Here is a 27,452-nt window from a genome sequence, read left to right on the forward strand (position 1 = left end):
AATTTGTCATAAAGGTTTATATGAGCAGGCATATCCAGGGGCAGCTGGGGGACAGTTGCTCTGTAGTGCGGGTCCTTAGCTTCACCCTCTCTGCCTTTGTGGGGTCAAACTGGGGAGGGACTGGGGGAGGGAGGGCACAAGCTAATCTGATACTTATGCTAATTTTTGTTTATTTTATTATAATTTCTTTCTTCTTGCCAGGGGGTTCAGGGCGTAAGGCGGGGGATGGGAGGGGGGCGGGGTGGGGGGGTTTGATGTGGCGACTGGCGAGGTTTGTGTATTAGATCCTAGAGAGATATATGCTGCGGGGGGGGGTGTTGACCAACAAGAGATAAAATTACATATTTACCCATAATTCCCATGTTGCTGGATAAGGTGACCTGTCTAACCTCAGCTCTTTTCCTCCTCCTGTCTTTGTTTATTTCTTTTTGTTCATTTTCTGGAGCAGGTGGGTGGTGGTAGGGGGCGTCGGGTGGGGATGGTGGCCGGTGCTGGGGGGAAGGGCGGGGCTCAGCGCTGTACATACTTATTTTTTTCAGTGCAAAGAATGACACACAGTCCCACTTGTTGAGAATAATCGATCGCAGGCTTTCCAGTAGGGCAAAATAGAGTGACATTTATTTAAAAAAAAATAAAAAAATAAAAAGATAAAACACGGAAAAATAAAAGCCAATGATAGCAACACAGAGAGAGCAGTTTCACTAGTGGATAGGTTTGAGCTTCCAGAAGTCTTTTCTTCAGGGTTTTTTTCTTTTCTCAAAGGAAAATATGGTTGGTAGCCATGAAGTTGAGGCTTGTGTACCTAAAGACCTTCTCCTGTATAAATCCCACGACAGGCAACACCATAATTATCCACAAATATTTGCTTCTGTGAAACTATTCTCCTCCTGGGGTGGGCTACAGGTGCTTATTTAAATACAAATACTATACATTTATATGAAAGGCAGGATTGTAGTAGTCAAAGTTAGTCCAGTTTTATATACACACAGAAATATATACATGTCATGTCATAGATGCATCTGATTGGCTGAATGAAGGTCTCTCGCACTTTCTGGATTTTTAGAGCTCCCCCTGTGACTTTTGGAAAAGTGGTGGAAATAATAAAATAACATGCTTATTGGTGGCTACAGCCCTGTCCCTCTCTCTCTGTCTTACTCTCTCCCTAACTCACTCTCCCGCGTCCTCCCCCTTCACTCGCCCATCCCCTCATTCGTCTCTGAAGAAAAGGGAAAGAAAATTTACTGCAAGGAAAGAGGGAGGGGAAAGATCGGGGAGGGGGTCTGTATGTAAACATTCCATTATGTGCAAATAAAAACTATTAAAAAAAAAAGGAAATTGTTATGTAATAAAAACTATGCAATCATAATGTGTTGAATATCTGGGGAAAGTCGTGGGCATCCATCAGGCCCTTTCTGAGAACGTCCCCTGTCGAAATTAAACAGAGGATTACAGATTTCTCCAGTGTTTGTTGGCTGTTACGGGGGAGAGGAGGGGGCGATGGAGGGAGGGACAGACAGGGAAGAAACTGAGAAGAAAAGACTTGGACCAAAAGCTTGTTTCTTTTTTTTTCCTTTCTCTTTTTTTCCCTGCGAGGTTGGAGAGAAATGAACTCTGGAATTGTGATTTTCCTCTTTTTGTACTCTTTAATATCAAACCTTATCTGCTGTACTGGAAACTGCAACGCCTTCTGTCTCTAATGATAAGTGAGTTTCACAAAGCACACATAAAAGTTTCCTTACAAAATACTGATGCTCGTCCTCATGTCTTTTTTCTTGTCTGTCACTTTATTCTACGTCTCATTTCAAATTTCTATATAAATTCTAAAAAAAAAAAAAATCTAAACATTAAATTTTGTGCTTCATAATGCACAATAATAGTGAAAAACCAATGTTTTTTTCCAACTCCAGGATTTCAATTTAAGCTTTTAACTCAAACATCAAAGGATACATCTGCCATGCTTACTGATATTATTCTGGCTGGCGGTGCTGCCACTGTCTGGTACATTTTATGTGGGGAAATTGTCGTTATGCACATGTTGCTAATGGCTGTGTGTGCGCTGTGGTTTGTGTGCATGAGTGTGTGATGTGTAGGTTTGTTAAATGTTGTTGGATTTGTGTGTGGTTGTCATGCACCCATATTCTGTGAAGTGTACCCCAGCCACCCCCAGCTTCTGATACATTAAGAACAGTCCCTAAAGGCTGCTGAACAAAACACAATAATCCTGTGAGAAGTTTGGATTCACTTTGCATATCCTTTCCAAATGTAAAAACAGGAGACCTAATATCAAATATCTTAAATGGGCTTATAGTAATGCAGTCTTGAAGGTCTGATGTTATTTTATCATATTTTTCTAATGCCCAACACTTTGTACGCAATCATACAGTAACAGATGCCTGTTTCATATATTTCCTTACATGTCCTCAGTCATTACAGTAACATAATTCATTTTACATTTAGGCCTCAGCCTTCAGCCTTTCAACCTTTGGTTCAGTTTGGACTTTCCAGAAGTGTTTTTACTTTTACTGTACCCAAAAGGTGCACGCGCTGTCAGGAAACCTGAGCCTGTGTTTCAGAGCGTGCAGACAGCACAAGGTTCATCTGAGCAAATATAAATAAAACTGAGAAACAATGAGTGGAGTGGACCACTGTGAGCAGTAAACCTGCTACTGTCACGGAAGGGATTGTATGTACTGGCTTTAGGCACGAGGAACGGAAATGGGCAGTACCTTCTGGAGAGGAGAAGGTCTGATCTGCGCACGCATCACCGACCTGCTTTTACGCGCGCTGGTGTGCAACCTTGGAGCAGCTCGAGACCACTAACAACAACATGAGCAGCTCGGTGATACCCGAAGAAGTGACGCCGAAGTCGTGACGTGACCAGGTTTTTGTTTAAACCCTTTCTTCTCTTCTTCATCCTCATCATAATCACCCACTACATACTGGCTGTGGCCGCTCCGCGCGCACTGCGGCGCTTTGAAACTTGGGAACAACAACAGGGAGCTCAGGGCGCGCGGCCGCTCCTCCTCTGGACCTCTGTGGCAGGAATGATGCTCGCGCTCACCTTTACCTGCCGCGCGCTGCTCGTCTTCCTGCTCTCGGAGTCGGTTCAGACCGACCGAACAGCGGTAAGACCTGACATCTGTTTACTAACCCTGTCCAACTTCAGTTGAGTTCATGTCTGCAAACTGGTCTGAGATCTGCTCTGCTTCAGGACTATACTCAATAAATCTATGCTGGTGTAGTATCCACACTAAAACCCACTACACAGACTTGGTTCATCTACATTCTGAGGTTTCATCAGTTTGTCAAGCTGACAAATGTAAATCCATTTTCCAAGCATGCATTTATCAAAGATATATTAAACACAATATAGCATAGAAGTGGCTCCTCCTGTAAAGGTTACAGGCCTGTAATTTTCTAATAAGCTAATTTTGTTAAAATAGTTTTAAAACAATTGATGGGTAGATCCAATTTTTTTGATATATTGTTTTTTTTAACTATTAGCTTTTAGCTCTGACATTATTCATTTCTTTAATTGTTAATTAGATTTATTTGCCACTGATGTAGGCCACTGTAAGACTGTTCTTTACCTATCAGAGCACTCCCAGAGTGACTGGGGGAAGTGCATGACCCTGCCTCCACCATAAATAGGCCTAAATATATATATTTTTATACTCACACCAAATATGGAGCCAATGCAACGAGCAAGCAGCACAGTAGTAAGAGTTATCGCCAAAACAAATAGCTAATTTTTTTAAACAAAATGCAAATCCTTACAAATCGTATCATCACACAAGCTGTGTGCACACTTCAGCAGAAAGGGCGCATGATGGCCACACACAAAACAAACTAAATTTGATATGTGTGCATATAACGACCGTTTTCCCAAGTAAACTGTATACACACCAGTGGCAGCAGCAAAATATGAGTGATTTGGCACAGTGGACATTTTTTGATCAAAGTTATATTCTAAAGTTGAAAAAAGTGTTTGTCATGCATACAGGAGCACAGAGTTTAATGTTTGTCAATGGAGCTGGTGAAACGGCTTCTTTTTGGTGACATATTAAAAGAGGACAGTGATTTTCACGAAACTCCACAAATATAAACTCAGATTTTCAATGACTGTTGGAAATTTGAAGGTCTGATGAGAATTTATTTTTCACAGTTTCTGGCTTTGATAAATAGTATATTTTTGGTGACTTTTAAAGAGCACATGCCTTCTCAAATCCTCTTGCAGTTTAATGGCTTCAGATGGTGTTTAGAATAAATACAAAATACAACAGTTTTAAGTTGAAAGTCCCTCCCCTAAGCCAAATAAAAAACATAAGTCCCTCCGCAGTGCTTAAAAATAATCTGAAGTGCCTCCCCCATTTCGCACCACTCCTGCTGTCTCATAGGTAACTACAGTCCCTTAGCTTTTTGCTCTGACATTATTTATATAGCTTTTATTTAGACTTATTTGCCACTGACAGGCTGCTGTAAGATTCAGCTTACTTAGATGTATTCAGCTTTTACAGAGAATATCTGTGTTATATTTTTAGATTTTCAATGAACACTTTGTAAAATGTGTTGTTTCTTCTAAAAAGTTAGGGACTGTTAAAGGTGTGAGTCTTTTATCTAAAGCTTGAAACAAAAGTTACAGGTCAACAGTTGTGCTATATAAAGTTAAAAAACAAGCCGAGTATCTGAAAAAGATCAAGTTTTCAACAGGAATGCAGTTCAAACCAAAATCGGCCTCTTTACACCAAGCTCCATCCCTGAAGGAGGAAAATGGCACCAGCCCACACCTCTCAGTTTTACACTCCTTTCAGTTTTACACAGTCTGGATAACAAAAACAATCTTGTAACCTGAAAAAAGTGAGTGTATTGTTGATTTTTTAATCTAGGTTATTGCTTTTCTACTCAGGGACCACTGGCTGCTACACCACAGTGAATCCAAATTGCCAGGTTTTATCAACTCTGACTTGGAGTTAGTTTTATTAAACCGAACAGATCTGACAACACTTTACAACACAACCAGAGCTGCTCGATATTATTTTGGCTATTCTCATGGTTTCAAAGAGAATATTGATTTTCAGCCTGAAGAGATTAATCCTCATGCTCGATTTACAAAGATGTGTGTGTGTGTGTGTGTGTGCGTGTGCGTGCGCGTGTGCGTGTGTGTGTGTGCGTGTGTTTTCACGCTCCCTGGAGGATGCCAGGGTATCATCTGCCAGCAAGACCAAACCATAAACACACACACATTACTGCCAAGCAAATATTTAACCTGCTACTCAGGGGAAACACACAGGTGTGTGTGTGTGTGAGAGAGAGAGAAAGTGAGAACACTTATGAAAAAGAGCCCCAGTAATCCTATAATATATTTTAACAGCATCCTAAACAAATATCACAGCTACACAGTGAGTACATGTAGAAGTATGCTGAAATATATACGGTCACTAAAGTTAGAAACTATCAGAGAAGCATCATGAACTCTAAATAGAATATAGCAGTGGTAACACAGGCTAATAAAAAATGTAGATCCATTACAAAAACTATCCATTCATCCATTTCCATCCGCTTATCTGGTGCCGGGTCACGGGGGCGACAGACTGAGCAAGGTACTCTAGACGTCCCTCTCTCCAGCAACGCTTTCCAGCTCCTCCTCTGGGATCCTGAGGCGTTTCCAGGCCAGATGAGATATATAATCCCTCCAGCTTGTTCTGGGTCGGCCTTTTACCAGTTGGACATGTCTGGCAAAACCTCTAACAAGAGGCATCCAGGAGGCATCCTGATCACATGCCCGAACTACCTCACCTGGCCCCTTTTGACGCGAAGGAGCAGCGGCTCTATTCCGAGCTCCCTCCGGATATCTGAGCTCCTCACCCTATCTGTGAGGCTGAGTCCAGCCACCCTATGCATGAAACTCATTTTGGCTGCTTATATTGGCGGTCTCATTCTTTCGGTCACTACCCAAAGCTCATGACCATAGGTGAGGGTTGGGACGTCGATGGACTGGTAAACAAGAACTTTGCCATCTTGCTCTCTCTTCATCACAACCATCTTGCGCAACACACCCATCACTGCTGATGCTCGTGAACAAGACCCAAGACCCCAAGACCATTTTGTCCTCCCGTAAAGGCACTGTACAGTGCTCTGCCACTTTCCCCAAAACCCCAGAAGGGGGGCCTCTTCCACATACTGCATGAAAGCTGGATACCATTAGGACAGGGCCTTGATGGTCTTCTTTGCCTGGGGTCCCCAAAAGTTAAGGATTGCTACTGTACACAGTTCAGATTACATGTAGTAACGTGACAGTGTGAGACCCAGGTCAGACAGCTGGCAAGCAGAAAGTAGCAGACCACTGTTTGAGATCAACAAACAACAAAAGTGGGTATTTTTTTTAACGAGCTGTCAGGACATTCCAGCTATGTTTGTGGGACAAAACCACCAAACATGATGTTTTTCTAACCATAAACAAGTGGTTTTTGTGTCTAAACCTAACCATACGTTAACCACAGTGTTGTCACAACATGAAGTTGAAAAATGAGGTGTAAAGTTTCAAGATATCTGTTACGTATGAAACATACAAATGTGCCAACATTTATTCTGGCAAATTTGCTGCTAATAAAGGCATACAATACTTAAAATAAATGTTTCCTTTCTTAAAGGTTCAGTGTGTGAGATTGTGTGGGAGTTAGTGGCATCTAGCAGTGAGCGTTGCAGGCAGATTGCAACCATCTAAAAATTCTTGCGGTTAGAATTCCTTAAGTGTTCAGGAGGTTTTTACTGGGAGTCAAACTGTCCGCAGAGGTCTCTTCTTCTTCAAAACAAACAGACTAGGTGATTTAAACTGATAAAGCAGTTTCATGTTACAAATCAATGTTTCTCCAATGCCATTCATCTCGTCGCAGACGACCCACTTGCCCAGCACCTGCTAATGTGTGCTCCCTTTTTCCTCTGATAACTTAGTGTCTAGATGTACAGGAGGTTTTTACCAGGAGCTGAATTATCCACAGAGGTCTCTTCTTCTCCAAAACAAACTGACCTGTGATTTAAACTGGTAAAAACACTGAATAAAGCATTTTCACATTAAAAAAGCTATGTTTCTTCAACACTTATGTTATGGAGGGGTTCCTAACTATGTTGGCTGATGTGAAAAACAGGAATGGCCCTTTAGTTGCTCAGCAGTCCCAGGACTCTATTACTCTATTTTGCATTTCATAATGGGCTTCACATGTTCAAAGGGAATCAGGTCTGGACTGCAGGCAGGCCAGTCTAGTGCCTGAACTCTTTTTCTATGAAGCCACACTGTTGTAACACGTGCAGAATGTGTCTCATTGTGTTGCTGGAATAATCAGGGATGTCCCTGTAAAAGTCATCGTCTGGATGGCAGCATATGTTGCTCCAAAACCTGTATGTACCTTTCAGCATTAATGGAGCCTTCATAGATGTCCAAGTTATGCCATGGGCACTAACACACCTCCATACCATCACAGATGCTGGCTTTAAGCTTTGCACTGGTAACAATCTTGATGGACATGGTGTCCATGATTTCCAAAAACAATTTGAAATGTAGACTCGTCAGACCACAGCACACTTTTCCACTTTCTGTCAGTCCATCTCAGGTGAGCTTGGGCCCAGAGAAGTCGGCAGCTTTTGTGCATGTTGTTGATGTTTGTCTTTTGCTTTGCATGGTTGGGTCTTGCATTTAGAGACGCAGTGACGAACTGACAATGGTTTTCCAAAATGTTCTCGAGCCCTTGTCGTAATATCCTTCGTACAATCATATTGGTTTTTAATGCAGTGCCGCCTGAGGGGTCAAAGGCCATTTTAGGTACGTTTTTAACCTTGTCCCTTACATTCAGACTTTGAATAAGGTATGGACTGTTTGCTCACCATCCCTGCTTGTGAACACCTAAACCATTAGAGGATGCCCCTTTATACCCAATAATGATACTTTAATCTGTTAATAATTAACTTGTTAACTGTGGAATTGTCAAAATAGTTGTGTTTTTGAGCATCCCACAACTTCCCCAGTCTTTTGTTGCCTCTGTCCCAACTTTTTTTGGAACGTGTTGCAGGCATCAAATTCAGAATCAGTGTGTATAATACAAAAAACGATTAAGCTGATCAATTTGAACATTGAATATTGTAGCAACACCCACATTTCCCAGCATGCTGGAGTGAGTGGTTTGTAGTTGGCTGTTAAGTTTGCTGTTTTCAGTTCCATAACACACGTCTTTTTTTTTGTTATTGTGTCTGTGCTGTTCAGGCTTATGTTAGTTATTGTCATTTGTGTGTTACTGTATTTTCCCACTGAGTTTTTGCGTTTGTTGTCTATGTGCTATATGTCAATGAAGATTGACAGTGTTCGGAACTACTAGTTGTCCTCTGTGAAGCACAAGTTTTCACAACATTTTACTTACGTACTGTATTTAACTCAATACAGGTCAAAAAAGTTTTGCAAGTCATTGGATTCTGTTTTCATTTACATTTTTGTAAATTATTGACATTTGGGCTTAAACATACAAAACTCCTGCTCAGCTCCTTTAAGGAGCATTTACAGTGAGCAGCAAAGACACTCTGTATATTCTTCATCAGGAAAGCAAATGTGTGTTTGTATGTCTTTCTCCATCCTGTCATCAATGATGAAGGGTGTGTGAAGGTGATATTTGTACATACACACCTCTAAGATGTTAAACATGTCATCGTCATCCCTCCATGTGTGCTAATGATCGGTTTAACATGCGCTGTAGAGATTGATGGCAGAGAGAGAGCTGCGTTCACAAGTGAGCGATTCACTCCTTCATAGGCAGTTTGTTCAGACACTAAATCCCGCCGCTGGGTGTCAACAGGCCTTTCAGCAGCATCAGCTAGCCTTTTCCAGGACAAACACCATGTTTCGTAAAGCTCTCGAGATGAGTTTTAATGTTTTCCTAAAGCAGGAATGTATAAGGCGAGGGGAGACAGGGGTGGCTTGTTCTCACTTTCTCTGCTGCTCACTCACTTCCTGTCTCTCTCTCCGTTTCTCTATTGGCCTTTCTCTCTAGCCACTTTTGAACTGCGTGTTCAAGGTGGGAATGTCACACTGTTATTCTGCCTCGCTGTTCTGTATAAAAGCTACAATTGTGGAATGGGGGCACAGAGTTGTCTCGCCTTTAGTATCAGCACCAAATCGACATCAGTGTGAAAGGATCAGGTTAGACTTGTACTTTGCTTTGTGGTCAACAGGAGGTGCTGCAGCTCCCACTTTTGGTGCCCATGCACTTAAACTGCATTTACCTTTTATTGATTCACTGACTTTTCCACCTCCCCTAAGCATTTAAACTTTGTTTGCAGTATTTCCAGGTGTTTGTTGTATTATTGCTCAAATTGAAAATGTGCCTAAAAACAGTTGAAAATGCAGCCCAGTGTTATTGTATGTTTCTGCAAACCACAGATCTGTAACATTTGTGTCTTATTATGTAGTTGATATGTTCAAACTTGACATTTCTTTACACACCGACAGTGCTGTGGTAAATGTGTGGTTATGTTTAAACACAAAAACAACTTTGTTATGTGAGGAAAAAAATCATGTTTTGGCATAAAGTGATCTTTTTTGTGCCACAGTCGCTGCTGGAAATGCTGAGATGTCTTGCTAAAAACAACCCATTTTGTTGTTTGCAGCCGTCATGCTGCCCACCATCCCCTCCTCCCCCCAATGATGAAGTCAGCTCTTATACATGTAATCAGAACTACGTACATTTAGAAATGTTCATGTTACATATGAAACATAAAAATGTAACATATCCATGGTTTGCAGAAACTTACAATGCCAACATTTTCTCCTGACAACTGGGCTGTGGAAACGCTCCTTCCATCTCTCTTTCACTCTCACTTTCACTCACTCACTCACTCACTGACACACACACACACACACACACACACACATAGACACACACACACATAGACACACACACATAGACTCCTGGCTGAAGTTTTATGGGCCCAAAAACACTGGTGGTAATTGTTTTAACACTGACTATATTGTTGCTGCTGTAGTTCTACCTGAGAGACAGGAAATCCAGTCAGCCCAACACTTTGCACCAAGGCTCCTGCTCCCCTTCACTCCTCCTCCCTTCATCCCCCCCATTCCTCTTTTTCCTCTGACCTCCCTCTACTCCTCCTTTTTACTCATTCCACCCAAACTTTCATTCCTTTCCCCATTCTCTCTGTAGGTCCTTTATTTTTTCCTCCTCCCTTTCCTCCATTTTCCTTCCTCCGCTCCTTTATTTCACCACCTACACTTCTTCATTCTTCCCTCCTGTCTTTATTCTCAGCTCCTTTTCTCCCTGAATTTTCCCTCCCTCATACGTTCTTTCCTCTTCTTCTTTTTCACTTTTTCTGTTACTGTTTACGTTAATGCTCAAACCCAGCGGGGAAAAAACTGTTGATTTCACTTAATTTGTGATTTAACTTTTCTGCAGTCTGGGGTTATGGGAGAGGTCTTCATGTTTACATTGATGCCTTGATGAGGAAGCTCACATTTTCAACCAGTAGCTAAAGTCTTGACTGTGTCAGCTGTTTGTTGAGTCGGGGCTGCAGCTGTGGTTCAGGGAGGAGTAATTTGGTGCTTTTCTTGGACTGGCTGCATTTTTTTTTTAGACTTGAGCAAAGCTATACTGTTCATGCACTGTTTCAATTTCCCTCCTCCTCCTCGCCTCTTTCATCACCTCTTTTATTTCACATCTTCTCTCCTAAAAAACATTCTTTGACATTTTCACTTTCAGATTTTCAAAGTTTGTGACAGGTTTGTTTTACACTTTTAGTCATTCCACAATGAGGTTAAAAAGTGTAAATGCTATTTCCTGCTTTTACAACATGTAAGATATGGCCAGAATTTTAGTTTCTAACTTTCCAAAAAATTACTAACATTTAGAGTTGAGCTGCTGTAAAAACAAATTCCGATGGTTTTGACATTAAGCCAAACACCTGACCAGACTGGTATACTGAATTTTACAACTCTGTGTCGTACTTGACTCAGCAGCTGATTCCAAGTTGAACATAGTGGCACCGTGTCCAACATTAGAAAATAGGTGTCTGACTATCATGTCGCATCGCCTAACATCAGAGCTCTCTGTCCATATTAAAGATTAAATATGCACTCATGCAACATCATGTTAACAGACCATGTAGCCTAAATATAAGCTGTGTGCTTGAAATTGCTATCTATATGTTTGCACTTTTTAATACAGAAAACACATTTTATATTGTGATAATAACAGGAAAATAGCCAATAGCAAGTACCCTAGCTTGTCATTAGGGATGATCATTTGGCTTACCAGAAACTTTCAGCTCCCTGGTGAACTCCCTCCAGCCAGCCTCTGCCTTATTTAGGGTTTTGCAGTGAAATAAGGAGACATTGTTTAGATGATTCCTCATTTTAACTTCACGAATCACCTGTTCCTCTCCCATTGTTGTGCTTTCAAAGCAAGTGACAGAAATAAATAGAAACAGGGTGTCCGACAAAAATTCAGGAGTGGTGCATCTTGTCACTCGCAGCCAGTTAGGACACAGCTTTCATTGGCTTCAAATCCAAAATGTTGCCATATTGGCGCCATTTTATTTTTTTCGAGAGACTAACTGCCATGTCTCATCTCATCACCCCAAAAAGCACACGTACCTTCCAGTAAACAAATACAGCATGCCCCACTCTCAGCTCGAGGCCTGTCAGACACTAGCTCTGTTAGTCCGTTTATAAACAAACATAATCATATGTTGATCACATTGTCATATTACTTATCACAAATGCAAAACAAGTTGGATTCAGCGCTGTGACGTCAATAGCACAGGTTGCTGATGTTGGGTACTTTTTACTTTGCCAGAAAGTGTCATAAAGACAAATGCCAGTTCAGACAGCTTGCATGAAATCAAACTGGTTTCAGGTCACACACCCGACCAGACCAGCAAAACTGGAAATTGACCAGACTTTACTAAGAAGTAGCAGTTTTGACTATATGTCAAAGATACCTCTGTAGAGATATGTACTGACATTATTAGCATGCTGGTTAGCAGTCCTGTCATGTAATACCAATTGTGCGTCAGGGGGCAATAGTGAGTCAATGTAGCGTCCAGTCTGCCCTTAATCCAAGATGAGAAGACATACATTTCAATAATATTTTTAGGTCCTCGACTTCTTCTTTCAGAGTTGTAAAAGCCTTCTTTGGTCCCATCTTGCTTGCTGGGTGTAATGTGTACTAGGTCGACAACAATGTCTGTGGGACGTACAAATTAAGTTCGCAGTTGTTACCCGTATCAACACGACCAGGTGCATCCAAGCCACCCAGGCAAAGATAGCCAGCAGACAAGATCAAGGTCTGCTTTCACAATCTAGACAAGACTAAGACCATGTCCTTGTTCAGACAATCCGAGGTCCGAAATCCAAGATACTGATGTGACTACATCAGCAAGATCAAATAATTGATAAATTTCCTGAGACTAGTTTCATTAAACTGGGCTATATTTAGTATTTGATCTGCAGTCGATCCAGGAGTGAATGTCTGCACATTAAGGCACAGAGGTCTCATTCACCTCTAAATTATGTCAACACTGTTAGACACACCGTGGCAAATGTGTTCATGTGTCTCAGAGCACGGAGAGTGTGTGTGAGTGTGAGAAACTGACGGACAAAGAGGCACTGATGAAGAGTGAGAAGGTGTGTGTACTGTGTGTTTGTGTGTGTGTGTGTGTGTGTGTGTGTGTGTGTGTGTGACGAATCTCATGTATATTTTGGAGACGTGTGTTCAGTTGTGTGTGATCCTGAGCTGAGAATGTTGTCAGAGGAGCATGTGGGAGTAATTTAGATCATCATGCTCTCCTCTCCTCTCCTCTCCTCTCCTCTCCTGTTCTGCCCTGTCCAGGGGTGGCCGAGACACAGCATGAATGAGCCCCATCTTCCCCCATGAGCCACAGAGACAGATCACTTAACATGACAAAAGTTGAGTTTATTTACAGGTCTAGAGGAATGTACATGAAGCTTGTGGTGGGCAAAGGCCAACAAACTAAAATAAAAACCAAATCGGACTTGGAAGCCAGCCAATACAAGCTCAAGAAATAAAAAAAAAAAAAGGTAAAGTACAATAACTACCCTTCCTAACCAAAACAAGGTTAACAAAATAAAAGCCCACCCTTATTACCTCCAGCAGGACAAAAGCCATCAGTATGGTAAAGGCTACATGTGGTCAAGGTGAGGTTACAGGTGTGGCCGGTTAGAGGATGAGCACGTTACCTTGGCTTCATATGCAGTGGGCTGTCATCCAAGACAAGCCAGTCATCTACAAGAACCGGTAACTGGTAAACCAGTGGCACACACCCATTTAAATACACACACACACACACTGACACTTCACAGAAGGAAACACATATTTTAAGGTTTTCCTCACTTATGCCAGTGTTAGAACATTATTTTAGAAGCAATACTGAATCGTATTAAATTTGTCAGCCCATAAAAGAGGAAATAGCAGCGTACAGTATAAAAATCTTTTGGCTGACAATCTGGCTACATAAACCTTTTGGGAAGGAAACCTGTTTCCATTCACTGGTTAGAGGTTTTAATCCGAAATATTTTGTTGTCAGTGACTCGTTTTACATTTGTGCAAAAGCTTCTATTTTTACTTGATGAAACGTCCCTCCTCCTGTGTGTGGAAGTCTTCCTGTCAGGCACAAAGCCAATCGCCCTCCTCCCCTCCTCTCACAGCTCCTGACAGCAGAGATGCAGACAGAGCGTCTCTCTGCCGGGAAGATGCTCTCCTCAATTCGTGAAGTTTATTCACCCACTAGCTATCTAAATTGGAGCTCTCGCAGGTGAAATGGAAGGTGAAGGAAAGGCACATAAATGTGTTCACACACTCTGTGCCTGTGCTCAGCCAGCCTGAAATGTTTGCACGTTTCAGATGTGTTGTGACTAACCCTCTCTCCCCTGTCACTCGCTGTCTCACCCTCTTTAATGTTGCTTCCATGGCTGTTCTCTTTCAGGTTTTTCCAGGCGTGACATCGAAAGCCTGACACACTGGTGGACAATTTATCCCTCACAGACAGACAGCCATGCAGAGGCTATAAACTGCCTTTCACTGTATCTCCTCTTTGCACCTGCAGTGTTTTGGACAGTTTCATTAGTGCACACAGCTGTCAGGAGACACCAAAAGTTTGTTGTGGTGGGTGGAGGAAACAAGAAGAGTGAAAAAAGTGTGGCAGCACAAAGTAAAAGGAGAAAACTGTGTGAGATAGTGACAAACATTAACTGTATATGTTGTATTTATACTATATGTTGCTAGGTTTTTATAGAGTTATTCCAAAACATATGTTTGTGTTCGCAGCCTTTCCTGATCACAGAGAACATGTGGCCTCGCGGTTGCGTCCTGGACTGCCAGAGGGGGCGCCACAGAGCTGTGTGTGGTAGCAACGGCAGGTTGTATAAATCTCTGTGTGCCTTCCAGAGGGCCCAGTGCATCAACACACAGCTCCGCCTCGCTCCACGATCACACTGCTCAGGTACACACCCTCACAGCTACATCATCAAATATATAAGGATACTGTAACTATTGATGCATTCATGTGTTCATCCCTTCATTGTTGCAGCTGGTAAATTTAGAGCTCATTTTAACTGCTTCCCTAGGTAGCTTGTGAAGTCAGTCAATAAAGTTTTTAGTGATGGGTTGAACGATTCTTTTCGCAGAATCGGTTCCTTCAAGTTGAAATATGTAAATATATCGAACCTTTCAAATTTAAATACTTTTGGCAAAATACGGTGTCACTTTCTCCATGACAGTCTGTTGTAGCACAGTTAATGCTGCCTGCCCCACAAAACTTCTCTTCAATGCGTTACCAGCCATCATGTATAAGTTTACATCAATAAACATCAAATATTAATTTCAATGCATTGATACAGAATCCCACTTGTCTGTAGTTAGACTACTTAAGCTCAATGCAGTGTTCCATAAATGTCCAACGATATGTTGTTCTTCTAGGGGAAGGTAACAGACATCCAAGTCACCTCTGCAGTCTTGTGCTGCATTCGTGTGGTGTCTGAATAATCTGAAAATTGAGTTCCCCATTATAGTTTGTGCCTCACCTGATCTCATGCCTCTGCTCCTCTTCATCAACGTGTTGCAATAAAACACAACACATATTCCTTGTAGCTTCCATGTTGTTCCCACATTACAACTTAAGACTCATGAACACACTGAAGGCGGAAGGGCAACTCTCCAAGGAGCAGGTGAATGCACCATTATCCTTGGCTGGCGGGGCTCTCAACTGGATTCAATCACTTCTTGTTCACTCGCTGTAGCAGGCAGCGTGAGCATTAACATAACAACGAGAGGGCTGTTGAGAAAAGTCGGGGATTCATGAGCACTCTGCTCAACAAGCTGAGTCAGTATATACCAGGCACTAAAAAGAGTCATTCAAAGGGATTTGTTCGTTAATTTTTGCCCATCACTCAATGTTTCATTCTAATCTATAATATCCCATCACAATTTATTGATCTGATTATATTTTGTATCATTAATCTGATTCTGCAATGTACCTGAAGTTACTAAATAAATCTAGCAGAGTAAAAAGTACAATATTTGCCTCTGGATTATAGTGAAGCACAAGTTTATTGTAGCAGGAAATGGAAATACAAGTAAAAGTACTGGACTGAATGCACTTAATTTCTGTCCACCACTGAGCTAATGTGGGCATTAATGTCTTGATTTCTGTTCTGGTTTAGACCCGAGTCAGTCCAAATGCCAGCGGGCTCGGGCTCAAGCCCTGGAAGCCAGCGTCCACAACAGTGGCGGCCATATTAGTGCCGCAGCTGCCATCTTTGTGCCAGAGTGCAGTCCAGACGGTCACTTCTTGCCCGTGCAGTGCCACAACCAGACCGGATACTGCTGGTGCTCCATGCCTGATGGCAAACCTGTCAGCGGTACCTCGGTCCTCCACCTGATCCCCAACTGTACTGGTCAGATATACTTTATTCTGTTTTAAAAGTTAAGGAGAAACTACCTTTGTCATAGATTCTCTAGGTGTCTGTGGGACTTTACTAGAGGGATAAACACCATTCTCCCAAAACATGTCCCCCCATTTGGTGTTTTGATGGTTGTTGTGTGTGTGTTTGTGTTTTCTTTTTTATATTAAAATTAGCGACTTTGACCTATTATATATCTAAAGAGGAAGTTTAGGAAGATCTTGGACAAATATTTCAGGCCACAGTTCTGTTATTTACATTAAATCTACATGAAATAGTGTGGGGTTTTTTCACACTGAGGCGTTCTGCTTCAATTTATCATCCCAAACAGATCACATTACCAAGTTGGCTCAGACCACTGATGCAGATTCAGCTTCAATCAAAGGTGAGAAAGATGTTTTACATCAAATTCACAAAGGCAGCTTTGCTCTCTGCAGACAACTTATGTATTCTTCACACTCTAGATATCGCCTTGAATGCCTATTTGTGCTGTACATTCACTGAAAGTTAGCTCTGTATGTTTTTCACTTTTACTTTTTTCTGGCGTTTCCTGGCATGACAGCGTTTGGTTCTCTGCCAGACACACCTGCAGGAACATTTACACACCGCTCCACATGCCAAGACTCTCTCCGTTCTCTGATTCTTCACATGCTTTCCTCTCTCATGCTTGTTCCCTTCACCCTCTTTTCTTCTCTTCCAGATGAAGTTGGTGAACCTGGGCCGACACTCGACCCCAGAAAACCTGCAGGTGACACACCCAAAATAGGCATAAACAGTTACCATGACAAACATCATCATTATTTAGTGCAGAAAAATCACCATAACAGCACTGAATATAAGATCATCTATTCACCAATGCACTGAATTCATCCAGGCTATTCCAGACACTTAATCCGTTCAGATCCCCCGTCCATTCCAAAGGACATAACTTTTCTAGGATGTCTAGATCTATGATTTCTGTCATCTGACTCCCCCCAAGTGCACAGACTCATTTGATGGGATGTCTATAAACCAATCAAAGTGTTCCACAGCATCTAAAGTGGACTGCAGTAGACATCATAAACAACATCATATCTCAGGAACAGAAGGGGAGACATTTGTTCAGACAATGAATTGGTGACACTAATCTTTGGTGTTCACCTTGAAACTGTGCTGATTGTATAGATCTCCTGTGCTGCCTGGGGGAAAGATGTGTATGATGGGTCCGTGTTTTCACAGACATGGACGTAAACTGTAAGAGAAACCTGATTGATACATGAAGGCATACAACCGCAGGGCAGCATTTCAAGTTGAAAGAAGGTCTGTTAAGACCGTTTATTGTCATTTTTACTATTAGGTGATCTCTACATTATGAGTGTTTGTCTGCTGGACAGGATGGAAGAAAAAAACATAATTAGGTATCCTAACTTTTTTTTTTTTTGTTAATTATTATGAGTGCATTTAGAGTAGAAACTCTAATTCATAATTGAGTTCTGAATGGGTTAAAGGTTCTGGATTTAGGGCGATATATTGGCAGAAATGGAATATGATATAATCAGTATGTTTTCTTGAGTTTATATTTACCTGAAAATAAGAATTGTTGTGTTTTCATAATCTTATAATGAGCTTTAATATCTACATAGAGAGCAGGTCCTAGTCCACGGAGTCTGCCATGTTGCACCACTATGTTTCTACAGTAGCCCAGCATGGACAAACCAAACACTGGCTCTACATAGGGCCATTCATGTCTTCACATCAGCTACTGTAGTTATAGTCTCTATATACAGACTCTGCATTCAGTGAATGTAGAGTCTGTAGGCAAACCCCGGAGATCTTGCCTCTGGAAGAAGAGCGGAAGAGCCCTGGTTTCCGGTGCTAGGCCATCTGCCGGAAGTCAGACGCCAAATACAGCCGATGGGTTCCGAGAATGCTGTAGTTAGAACTGATTTTTCTAACATGAAAATGCTTTATTCAGTGTTTTAAATGGGTTTAATCACTTGGTCTGTTTGTTTTGGAGAGGAAGAGACTTCAGCGAATAATTCAGCTCCCTCTAAAAACTTCCTGGACAGTTAACACTGAAGGAATCCTAACTGTGACTTTATGCTAGGCACATGGGAGAAGTTTCAGCTGGTTGCAATCTCCAGTCCTCGCCACTAGATGCCACTAAATCCTACACGCTTCACCTTTAAAGACTCATGTCCATTATGGTCACTTTGATGAATAACACTTGATAAAGATATCCAGATATATGGGTGCAAAAACTGGTGTCTCTACCACCATTTTTTTGTCTCTCTGTTTTGATGTAAAACATCACAGATGGACGGGTGCTGTCTTACATCACCTTACAAACCATTTGGGTATTGACGCTCACCTCTCCTTTGCTCTCCTCTGCACAACATCTCCACAAGCAGAAATGCCTTCAAACATTCTGTGACAGTAAGATTCTCTTGTCCAGAGCTGACGGCTCCTCCATTCTGGGTGACCATCCTGATGAACTCTGACCCCAAAGGAAACCGCTCAGTCAAACGACCCACCGGTAAGACTCAATGTGCCTGCTGCTTAGTAAGCAAGTGTGAGGGTCTGCAAGTATAATATGACTAGAAAATAATTTCTCAGAACACTAGTACATGTCATCCCTTGAGAAGCAGTTCCACCAGGTTTTCTTCACTGTTACACAAAATTTAATTTAATTTCCTTCTAATGATTACTTCAGGGACCAAAAACAGAATTAGATGTCGAGTGGAGATTTTAAATTAAGTGAACTGTCAGTGAAATTCTTCACAAGCACACTGGAGTAATATCTTGTGTATTTGTGTTTGTAAAGACAGTCCTCAGACGTGTGAGCGTGAGCGAGCGTTGCTGCTCTCTCAGATGAGTTCAGCCTGGCAGGAAGAGCGCTTCATACCAGAATGCACTGCAGACGGCCGCTACAGCCCCGCGCAGTGTCACGCTGCTACAGGTTACTGTTGGTGTGTCAGGGTGGACAGCGGCAGGCCGCTACCAGGCACCTCTGCAAGGTAGTCAATCAGTTTGTTACTGTTGTAGATCTCATCAATATTTCTTTCTTTCTTTTCTTTGTCCTCTCTTCTTCTATAGCTTCCCTCCCTTTCCTTCCTCTCCTCTCTCCTGATGGGACATGACTGGTTTATACAGGCACACAGATACAATTGAGCACTGATGCACAGAAGCATTTCATCTTAATCATCCAATTTTATACCAATTACTGCCTCTATTCCCCAGGTAGCTTTCCCTTAAAGGCAACACACGGAACAAATCAGAATAAATTGTGGTTGGATGGTTTTGTTCTCGAGGGCTTTTATCAGCGCTGTTGATGCTCAGTGTTGGAAGTTTTCATGTGATGGTTTGTCTTTGGTTCACTGGTGTGAGAAAAACTCCCTGAGGCCTAATAATGTTTTTTCCTACTGACAAGCAATGTGTATACATTATCTCTGGCTGTAAGTAATTAGAAAGTCATTTTACCTGGGAAAGAATTTTCTTCAAATTAAATAATCCATTTAGTTTTACCTCTTGGCAGATAAACACAACATTTTAGCCACCACAATTATCTAACTAGTGCAGTGCCTGTTCAAAACATGCCTCTATGGAGCGGGCTGATTGATTGGCCTGTGGTAGTGCTGCTTGCAGCTTTCTCGAGAACTGCTCGTACAAACAACCTCACACTCGACACTGCGTTTCTTTGGTTCCTGAGCAACACACCTGGACCCCAAACAGCTACAGATTTATTATGATGTTAAGATATGAAAAATATTAAATGATGTTGCTAGTCTAACTCATTGGGCCCCGAAATAACATACAAAAGGCCCATAAAACACTTGATAAATACGCAACTTAATATGTACTGTTATCTCTACTTAAGAGGAAAACATTGTAGGCCTACATGCACATGACGGAGACATGTTACTGGTTATGTTGCAGATTCAGAGTTTACTCACAAAAGAAAACAATTAAAATATGATGCATTATTATTAATTAAACTATTCAGCATTGAAAGCTCCATATTAAACAGATGTTATGTAAATTTAAGTCCATTGTGCTAATTATGTCTCTGTGTCACTCTTCACTGCCAGTACCAACATTCCCAGTTAGAGAAAGGGTGGAAAGTAAAGCAAGACCTTGTTTGCCCAGTGCCTCACAATCACTGAATCCACCCCTGAAAAACACACTCAAGCCAGAGCTACTCACGGTCAGAATCAGGGTGCAAAACACTTAGTGGAGGTATTTATTTCCAAAGCGGCTGATTAGTCACTTTCTTTGGCATAACCACCAAACTCTTAAATAACGGGTATAGCACACACTTGGCAACTTTCTGGCCAGACTTTTCAGACCTTTTGTGGGTCTTGCCCTCCCTCTCCTCTCTAGCTGTGTGTACGCCACCCATCCAAACAACTTTAGACTCGACACAGTCTTCAGCTGTTATTGAATGTACCTTGCTTATGTAGATAAAAACTTGCTCAACTCCCTGTACAAAGGCCCCGCCCCCGCTGCTGCACACAACGCTGTTTGCTAATTTATTTATTCAAAGTAAGTGAATGTGTCGAGTGTCCGAATCACACCAAATTCAATAATGCATGTCCTTTGGTCTTCAGCAACACACCCACCAAGTGTGAAGTAGATCAGATTTTCGAGATATTCAAAGGTCACACACACATACACACACACACACAAGCCATGAAAGGAAAACATGTTTTAACTGTACTCCTGATGTTATGTTTTTATGTGTCAAAAGTTTTGCGAAAATGAAGAAGACATTTAATATTTTATATTTTCCTGCAATTTTGTAATTCTTGGCCTGTCTACTTCATACACATACTTTAAGTGCCAAGTTGGTTATTTGACAGTTAGGTTGCTCTTTGTTTCTATGCAGGAATCGCATCCCAGAGTGCAGTGGGGCAGAGGAGAAGCCAACAGACAGGAGGTACAGGGAAAAACCTCTACCTGGTAAATATGAGTTTCTGCTACATGTTTCAGAAATGTTCTCTTGTCAGCACAGAAAATCACCTGTAGCAGTTTACAAGAATGAACATGCCTTACTCTCTTTACTTCATTTATAATTCATAAAACATTTTGTTGTTTGTCCTGCTGCTGAGGGAGGTGATAGAAACAGAGCAGCACACGTGGAGGGAAGTCAGTATGTTCAGCAGAGTGAGCTGTTGTCATATGAGCTGGCCACAGACAGACTCCAACATCTTACAGTCTTTTCTGCTCCTGCAGGGTGTCCCGGAGCTCGTAAGAAGCAGTTCCTGCAAAGTCTGGTTCGTGCTCTGCAGCTGGAAGCAGAGCATGCTGGGAGTCTGAGTCCCTACCAGTAAGACTATTTGTTATCTACAGCAGGTGTAGTGTATCAGTAAAGTGTATAAACTACACTGCAGATTGGAGTCTCTACTAACAGAGACACACAGTGACAGCTGACTCATATGAACTGGTTGAATGCACAGCGGCAGGTCCACGTTACATCTGTTGTATGAAATGTTTATATTGTCATGCTGCATTTTTATAAACACACCCAGGCACCATCTCACTGTCCCACGATTGACTAGCCTACAACTACTAAGTAGAAAAGCGACGTGCTTTTAATTAATCTCACACACAGCCAGAGAGAGAGAGACGTGCTCCAGACTGGGTTGCCAGGTAACGATACAAATAATCACTAACTGTAGCATCACATGGCCAGCGGTTATTAATACGTTTAACAGCAGAGTTGAGCCTTTTTTTTATATATATATATATACTTTATTAATCCCCCTGAGGGGAAATTCAGTTTTTTTCACTCTTGCTTGTCAATTACACACAGGTCCGAAAGACACACACATGCACAAACTGGACCTATACATGCACAAAGTGGAGAGATGTCAGAGTGAGGGGGCTGCCCTTGGTGAGGCGCCCTGGGCGGTTGGGGGGTTCGGTGCCTTACTCAAGGGCACCTCAGCAGTGCCCAGGAGGTGAACTGGCACCTCTCTAACAACCAGTCCACACTCCATATTTTGGTCCGGACGGGGACTTGAACAGGCGACCCTCCGGTTCCCAACCCAAGTCCCTATGGGAGGTACAGGTACAGGGCTACTGCCGCTCTTTTAAAGCTTGGTGTTGGATGTAAGCTGCTGCTGCTAATCAGCTCATGCTAACACTCTGGAGACGGTCCTTCAGCATAGTCGAGGTCGAGATCAGACCCTTGGCGCAATCCTGTTTTCTTCCCCTGAAACTGAAAGACGTCCACACTTTTGCTCTAGACAGCGTGCTGCAGTTTTGTTGCTCTTCGTCTCTGTGTTTATTGGTGGCTCACAAACCAAGTTTAAAGGTACGTTTACCGCCAACCACTGTGTCAGGGTGTGTAGATGCTGCTCTTGTTAGGTCAATGAAAGCAGTCTGGCTTCGTATTATCGGCGCTATTTATCAGCTATAATATAATGCATAATTATAAAAATGTCCCACTGTTGGCCAATAATGTATCGGCCCGATATATATTGTGCATCCCTACTGGTGGACCTCAGTGGATGCTTAGCTTGCCTCTTGTCTGTTGCAGTGCTGAGATGCTGCTCAGAATGCCAAATGAAAACCAATTTCACACTTCAGTGAACAACACAGAGCTGATCAAGTACATGATTAACTGATGGGAAATGTTGGAGTAACTGAACAGACCAACTCCATCTGTCTCCATCTTCAACACTTCAGTCTTTCAGTACTTACCTCATCCCCTCCATCTGTTTCTCTTTCCATTTATTTACAGACATTCCTGCTTTTCACTGTCATAACGCCATCTTTTTTCACCCTTCTTCTCATTTTCACCACTCTACATCCCGTATTTCACCCGATCCTCTATCTCGCTCTCTCAGCCACCTCCCAACATTTCCATTTTATGGTACAACAGAGAACTTGTTATGTCAGACAGCACGGCTGCAAACTCACACACTCTTACACGATGCCCAGGTTTCATATCAATCAGTATTTTTCTTCCTGATAGCTTTGTGTTGGCTGGTAAATGAATTCCAGGGTTCGTTTGTGTTTTGGTTTGATACAGAAAATTGAAGCTGTGGTTTTTGCTCAGTGTAATTCTGATAAGGAACCCAGGAGCCACCTGGAGACTCTGTGTTTCAGCAGGCTGCCACATCTCAGTGAAATTTGATATTTATCGAGTTCTGTAGGGATAGCATGAATACAAGTGATTGGTTTTCAGTAAATCTGATCATAGGCAGGGTTCAAAATGCGGGGGAGATACTGGGGCTCAGCTCCCCTGAAGGAGACATGAGCTCCCCAGAAAGCGTCATTTGAGAAATTTAGGGGGAGCTCTAGAATATTGCAGCCTAGTTTTTGGTGTCACTCTTTTTCTCCTGTATGAATTTATATTTTTCTGTATATTCAGGTTCCTGATATGAAGAATATGCTGATGGTAAAACACTTGTCAACATGCATGTTTATTCACACATTACAGCGTCCAATAATCCTCTCACATTTTTGGCTTTGTCTCGTCTCTTTCTGCCAGGCTCCCAAATACACCTCCTTCCACCTCTCCCTCTCTATCTTTCAACACTCCAACCTCCGCCACCCCTTCCTCCTCCACTCTGGACGTTTTGGCTCTGGAGTCCGCCAGATCAGAGGCTGTTCTGCGGTGGCACTTCAGACAGCTGGACGTGGACTCCAGTGGGGTGCTTAGCGAGCGTGAAGCGCGACCTCTTCGTCAGTTCCTGAGACAGAGGCTGAGGCCACGACGGTGCGCCAAGAAGTTTGCTCAGTACTGTGACAGGGACGAAGACCGAGGCCTGACGCTGGAGGAGCTGAGGGTCTGTCTGGGCCTCTGAGGTGGGTCAGAGCTAGATGTGCGTCCCTGATAACTTAAAATGATCTCAACAGGTATCCTTACCTTAACAAACAAGTCATAGCTGCACATCTTAACTTAAGCAAATGTGGCAACATGGCAGGCAAAAATCGTTCTTTAATCTAAGTTTAAACTGAAGCAGGGAAACAATACCATAAAAGGTGGCAGACTGGTCACCATCAGCCAGTTTGCAGATTCAAAAAGTGTGAAAGTGGCATGCACACTGTGCATATACCACCTGTTCTGAGCCAATCAACCTATTAACCTAATTCAGAGCAGGTGAACCAGCTGGCATAACGACAGGGACCCAAATCCCCACCAGCTGGTGCTCAGAGCCAACCTGCAGTTGACATCATTTTTATTTCAGGCCACACCATGTGAAAATGCAATATTAAGAACATTCTATGAGATTTTTTAAGTTGTATTCAGTTTGTCAGTAGAGACGTAGTCATAAATCACTTCAACAACCACTTAACTAATAGCTCACTTACAGCCTTGTCGCTAGTTAGAGTTTGTTTGAGGGGAAAATTCTTCCTTGTCCAATTTATTTCTGCTGTATCGCTGATGTTAACAGTAGTAGAAGCAGTATTCAGATAATGAAAGGGGACCTATTATTCCTTTCTATATTTTGTGTCTTACATGTAGCGTTACAATGAAGGATGTAGTTTACACACACACACACACACACACACACACACACACACACACCTATCCCTCTCTACGTCATAGTGCTACCATGGCTCCTCATTGGTCCACTGGCTGAGATAAAAGCGTCTTTTCTCCTCTCCTGGTTGTTGATCCCAGGAGAGCTGAGCGTTTCGGGCCAGCCGCCAGACAAATTAAACCCACCACTGTCTGAGTGTTTATGTACCTTTATGAAATCAAAACAAACGTGGGCAGCGGTTAAATGGCCCACTTGTCAGTGAGCCATCAGTCACAACTCGGCCGTGACACCAGCTCACTAATCAGGCACCCGCAGACGGCCATGACAGCTGGCAGGGGAGTCAGGGTGTTTTGAGGGTATGTGGATCACTAGCTCACTATTCAACCTGCCTCAGACAAAGAGTCTATTTCTACATGAATATTTATAGCATTGCTGTTGACATATACAAAACAAAATATCTGGCTTATGCAGAGAACTTACAGTGCCTTACTACAGATCCCACTGACATGCACCACTGTTCAAAGGTTTTTAATCTCCTGCCACAAAAACCTGATTGAAACATAATACATTTTTTATTCTTTTGGATGTAAAGGTCCAGTGTTTAGGATTAAGGATTAAGGATTAATATTAAAAATTGAATATAATATAATAAGTATGTTTTTCTCAGTGTATAATCACCTGAAAATAAGAACTGTATTCATTATCTTCGGCTGAGTCGTTTATATCTACATAGGGACCAGGTCATCGTCTATGAAGTCCATCGTGTTTTTACAGTAGCCCAGAACACTGGCTCTAGACAGGGCCATTTGCATTTTTGCGTTTACCCCCATAGTTCGCAGCCCCCATGCGATGAGCAGCATCGGAAAAATGCTATTCTTTTTTGTGTGTGTGTTTTTACTGGTTTAAATAACTTGGTCCTCTGTTTCTGGAGTAGAAGAGACCTCTGTGGATAATTCAGCTCACAGTAAAAAACCTCTTGAGGGTATGGATCTTAGGTTATCTGAGAAGAAAGGTGAACACACATTAGCAGGTGCTGGGCTAGTGGTCCGTCTCTGACATGCTGAACTGCATCGCAGAAACACTGATTTGTAATGTAAAACTGCTTTATTCAGTGTTTTTACTGGGTTCAATCACCCGGACAATTTGTTTTTTTTAAAAAGAGAGACCTTGGCAAATGATTCGGCCTCTGGTAAAAAACCTCCTGAACAATGAATGCTGAAGGAATTCTAACTGTGAGAAGTTTCAGCTGGCTGCAATCTGCAATCCTCACCACTAGATGCCACCAAATCCCCTAAATCTTACACACTGTTCCTTTGAATTCAACAATGGACCCTTCAACAAACTGAACCATTCACATTTCATATTCTCAGACTTCAGCAGCATTAGTGATAATCAAAATGCAAAAATTATTTGGTCATCATTTTTACATCACATCCACTCATTTTGGTGAAGCAGCAGGGATTGGAGGCTGGCAGACAGAAAGGAAAAGGGGGAGACAGATAAGAAGAGCAGTAAGGAGCAGATAATAATACTGAGATTGAGGAAAAGGACAAGTAGAGGGCGAGGGGAAGGTGTGGCATTAAACTAACGTGTCTGGCAGAGATAGCAGTGACCTCCTTAGAGAAGCTCCCAACACCAAACACATCTGCTGAGCCACAGTAGACGGGATGTTATTTGGTTCATGTTTTTCCTCCTTGTCGGTTTTTATGCGTTTATTTTCTTACTATTGATTTTCTGTCTCCCTTCTTTGCCACAGGCAGCAACAACAGGACAAAATCAACAGATGCCAAAGGCCAACCTCCCCTACCACTCCACTGTCACCTTACAAGGTTCTGTTTATATAGCCATAAAATCATGGAAATATTATCGCTCACATCCTTTTTAACCAACACTGCTTAAAAGAGAAACCATGACTATTATCTGTTGTCCTCACTAAGGCCAGCCCCCTGGTTCTTCAGGATACATAATTACTCTCTTATCAGTTTTATTCCTACCATCCACAGGCTGCTGGAGTTCCACATAACAGGCAGAAAACAACTGTAACATTTAGAAATAACCATGGAATTACTTCAGCTTCCTCTGGTGGTGTTAGTGTCGACATGTCTGTGATAGCTTTGTGTACGTGTGCAAGTCATTCGGGAGTCCATTAATTTCTACAAGAATCTCTGTTGTGTTTGCGAAAGTCCCTCCTTTTTTCCCCCGTCTGGAACCAAGGGGGAGATGTGGAAATAAATCCATTTCTTTAATCTTTTTCTCTCACTCTTTGTGACTTTCCCCTTCCAAACATTCTCACCTCCTCCCCTTAATCCAGTGGTTCTCAAACTGCGGGGCAGGCCCCCCTGGAGGGGCACAGAGCTGCTGCAGGTGGGGCAGGGATGCAAAAATGCAGTGCAAAATATGGAGTGAGATAAAGTTGAATGAATATCATTTATGTCGGGAACATAAACAAAAACAGTTTGCCGATGCTATCATGTTGACCTTTACTGCACTAAAATTCAATATGGATCCTTTTGAATTAGTCGCTTCCCAACTTTTTGTTAATGATAAATAATTGTGAGGTGGGAGGGTGCATGAATTTTTTTGGCATGCCCTTTTCTTTGTTCCCTCCCCACCTCCTTCATCCTAATCCTTCCTCTTCTCTCCCATCCTCCCTTTCTGCTTTGTACATACTGTGCTTCCTTATATTTTATATACATATTGCCAGTATATTGATATAACATATTTTGTTACACAAGGTTAATTCATGTTTTTTATACATTATATTTTAGACAGTATATCAGTGTGCAGCACTTTCTAAGACAATAAACTGTTTTCTGATTGATTGAACTTGACTTGAAACACAACTCTGATAAACGTCCAAGTCATTTTCAGTTTTTGATGCCCTGTTGATTGTAAATGTGATTTCAATAAAATGATGTTGTCATCTCTTTTCAATCCCAGCAGTGATATTTTAAACATCATTTGCCAGTAATCATCAGTGGACATGAATGAAGTCGTGATTTGTTAGG

General features: G+C 42.1%; 1 protein-coding gene across 2 annotated transcripts; it reads left to right on the forward strand.

Annotated features, from left to right (window-relative positions):
- On the forward strand, positions 1-27,321 carry LOC126383225 (SPARC-related modular calcium-binding protein 1-like). 2 transcript variants are annotated; one of them, XM_050033722.1, is made up of 11 exons: positions 1-3,125; positions 14,337-14,511; positions 15,731-15,964; positions 16,302-16,355; positions 16,671-16,718; positions 18,405-18,485; positions 18,774-18,966; positions 20,835-20,908; positions 21,182-21,275; positions 23,448-23,764; positions 26,201-27,321. In XM_050033722.1, the coding sequence occupies exons 1-10, from the start codon at positions 3,045-3,047 to the stop codon at positions 23,761-23,763; spliced, it is 1,350 nt and encodes a 449-aa protein (XP_049889679.1). In that variant the 5' UTR covers positions 1-3,044; the 3' UTR covers position 23,764; positions 26,201-27,321. The 2 variants fall into 2 exon arrangements, with proteins under 2 accessions (XP_049889679.1, XP_049889688.1); XM_050033731.1 differs by lacking the exon at positions 16,302-16,355.
- Positions 27,322-27,452: the final 131 nt, after the last annotated feature.

Source organism: Epinephelus moara, chromosome 2 (genome assembly GCF_006386435.1).
Source record: "Epinephelus moara isolate mb chromosome 2, YSFRI_EMoa_1.0, whole genome shotgun sequence".
Classification (NCBI taxonomy): Eukaryota; Metazoa; Chordata; class Actinopteri; order Perciformes; family Serranidae; genus Epinephelus; species Epinephelus moara.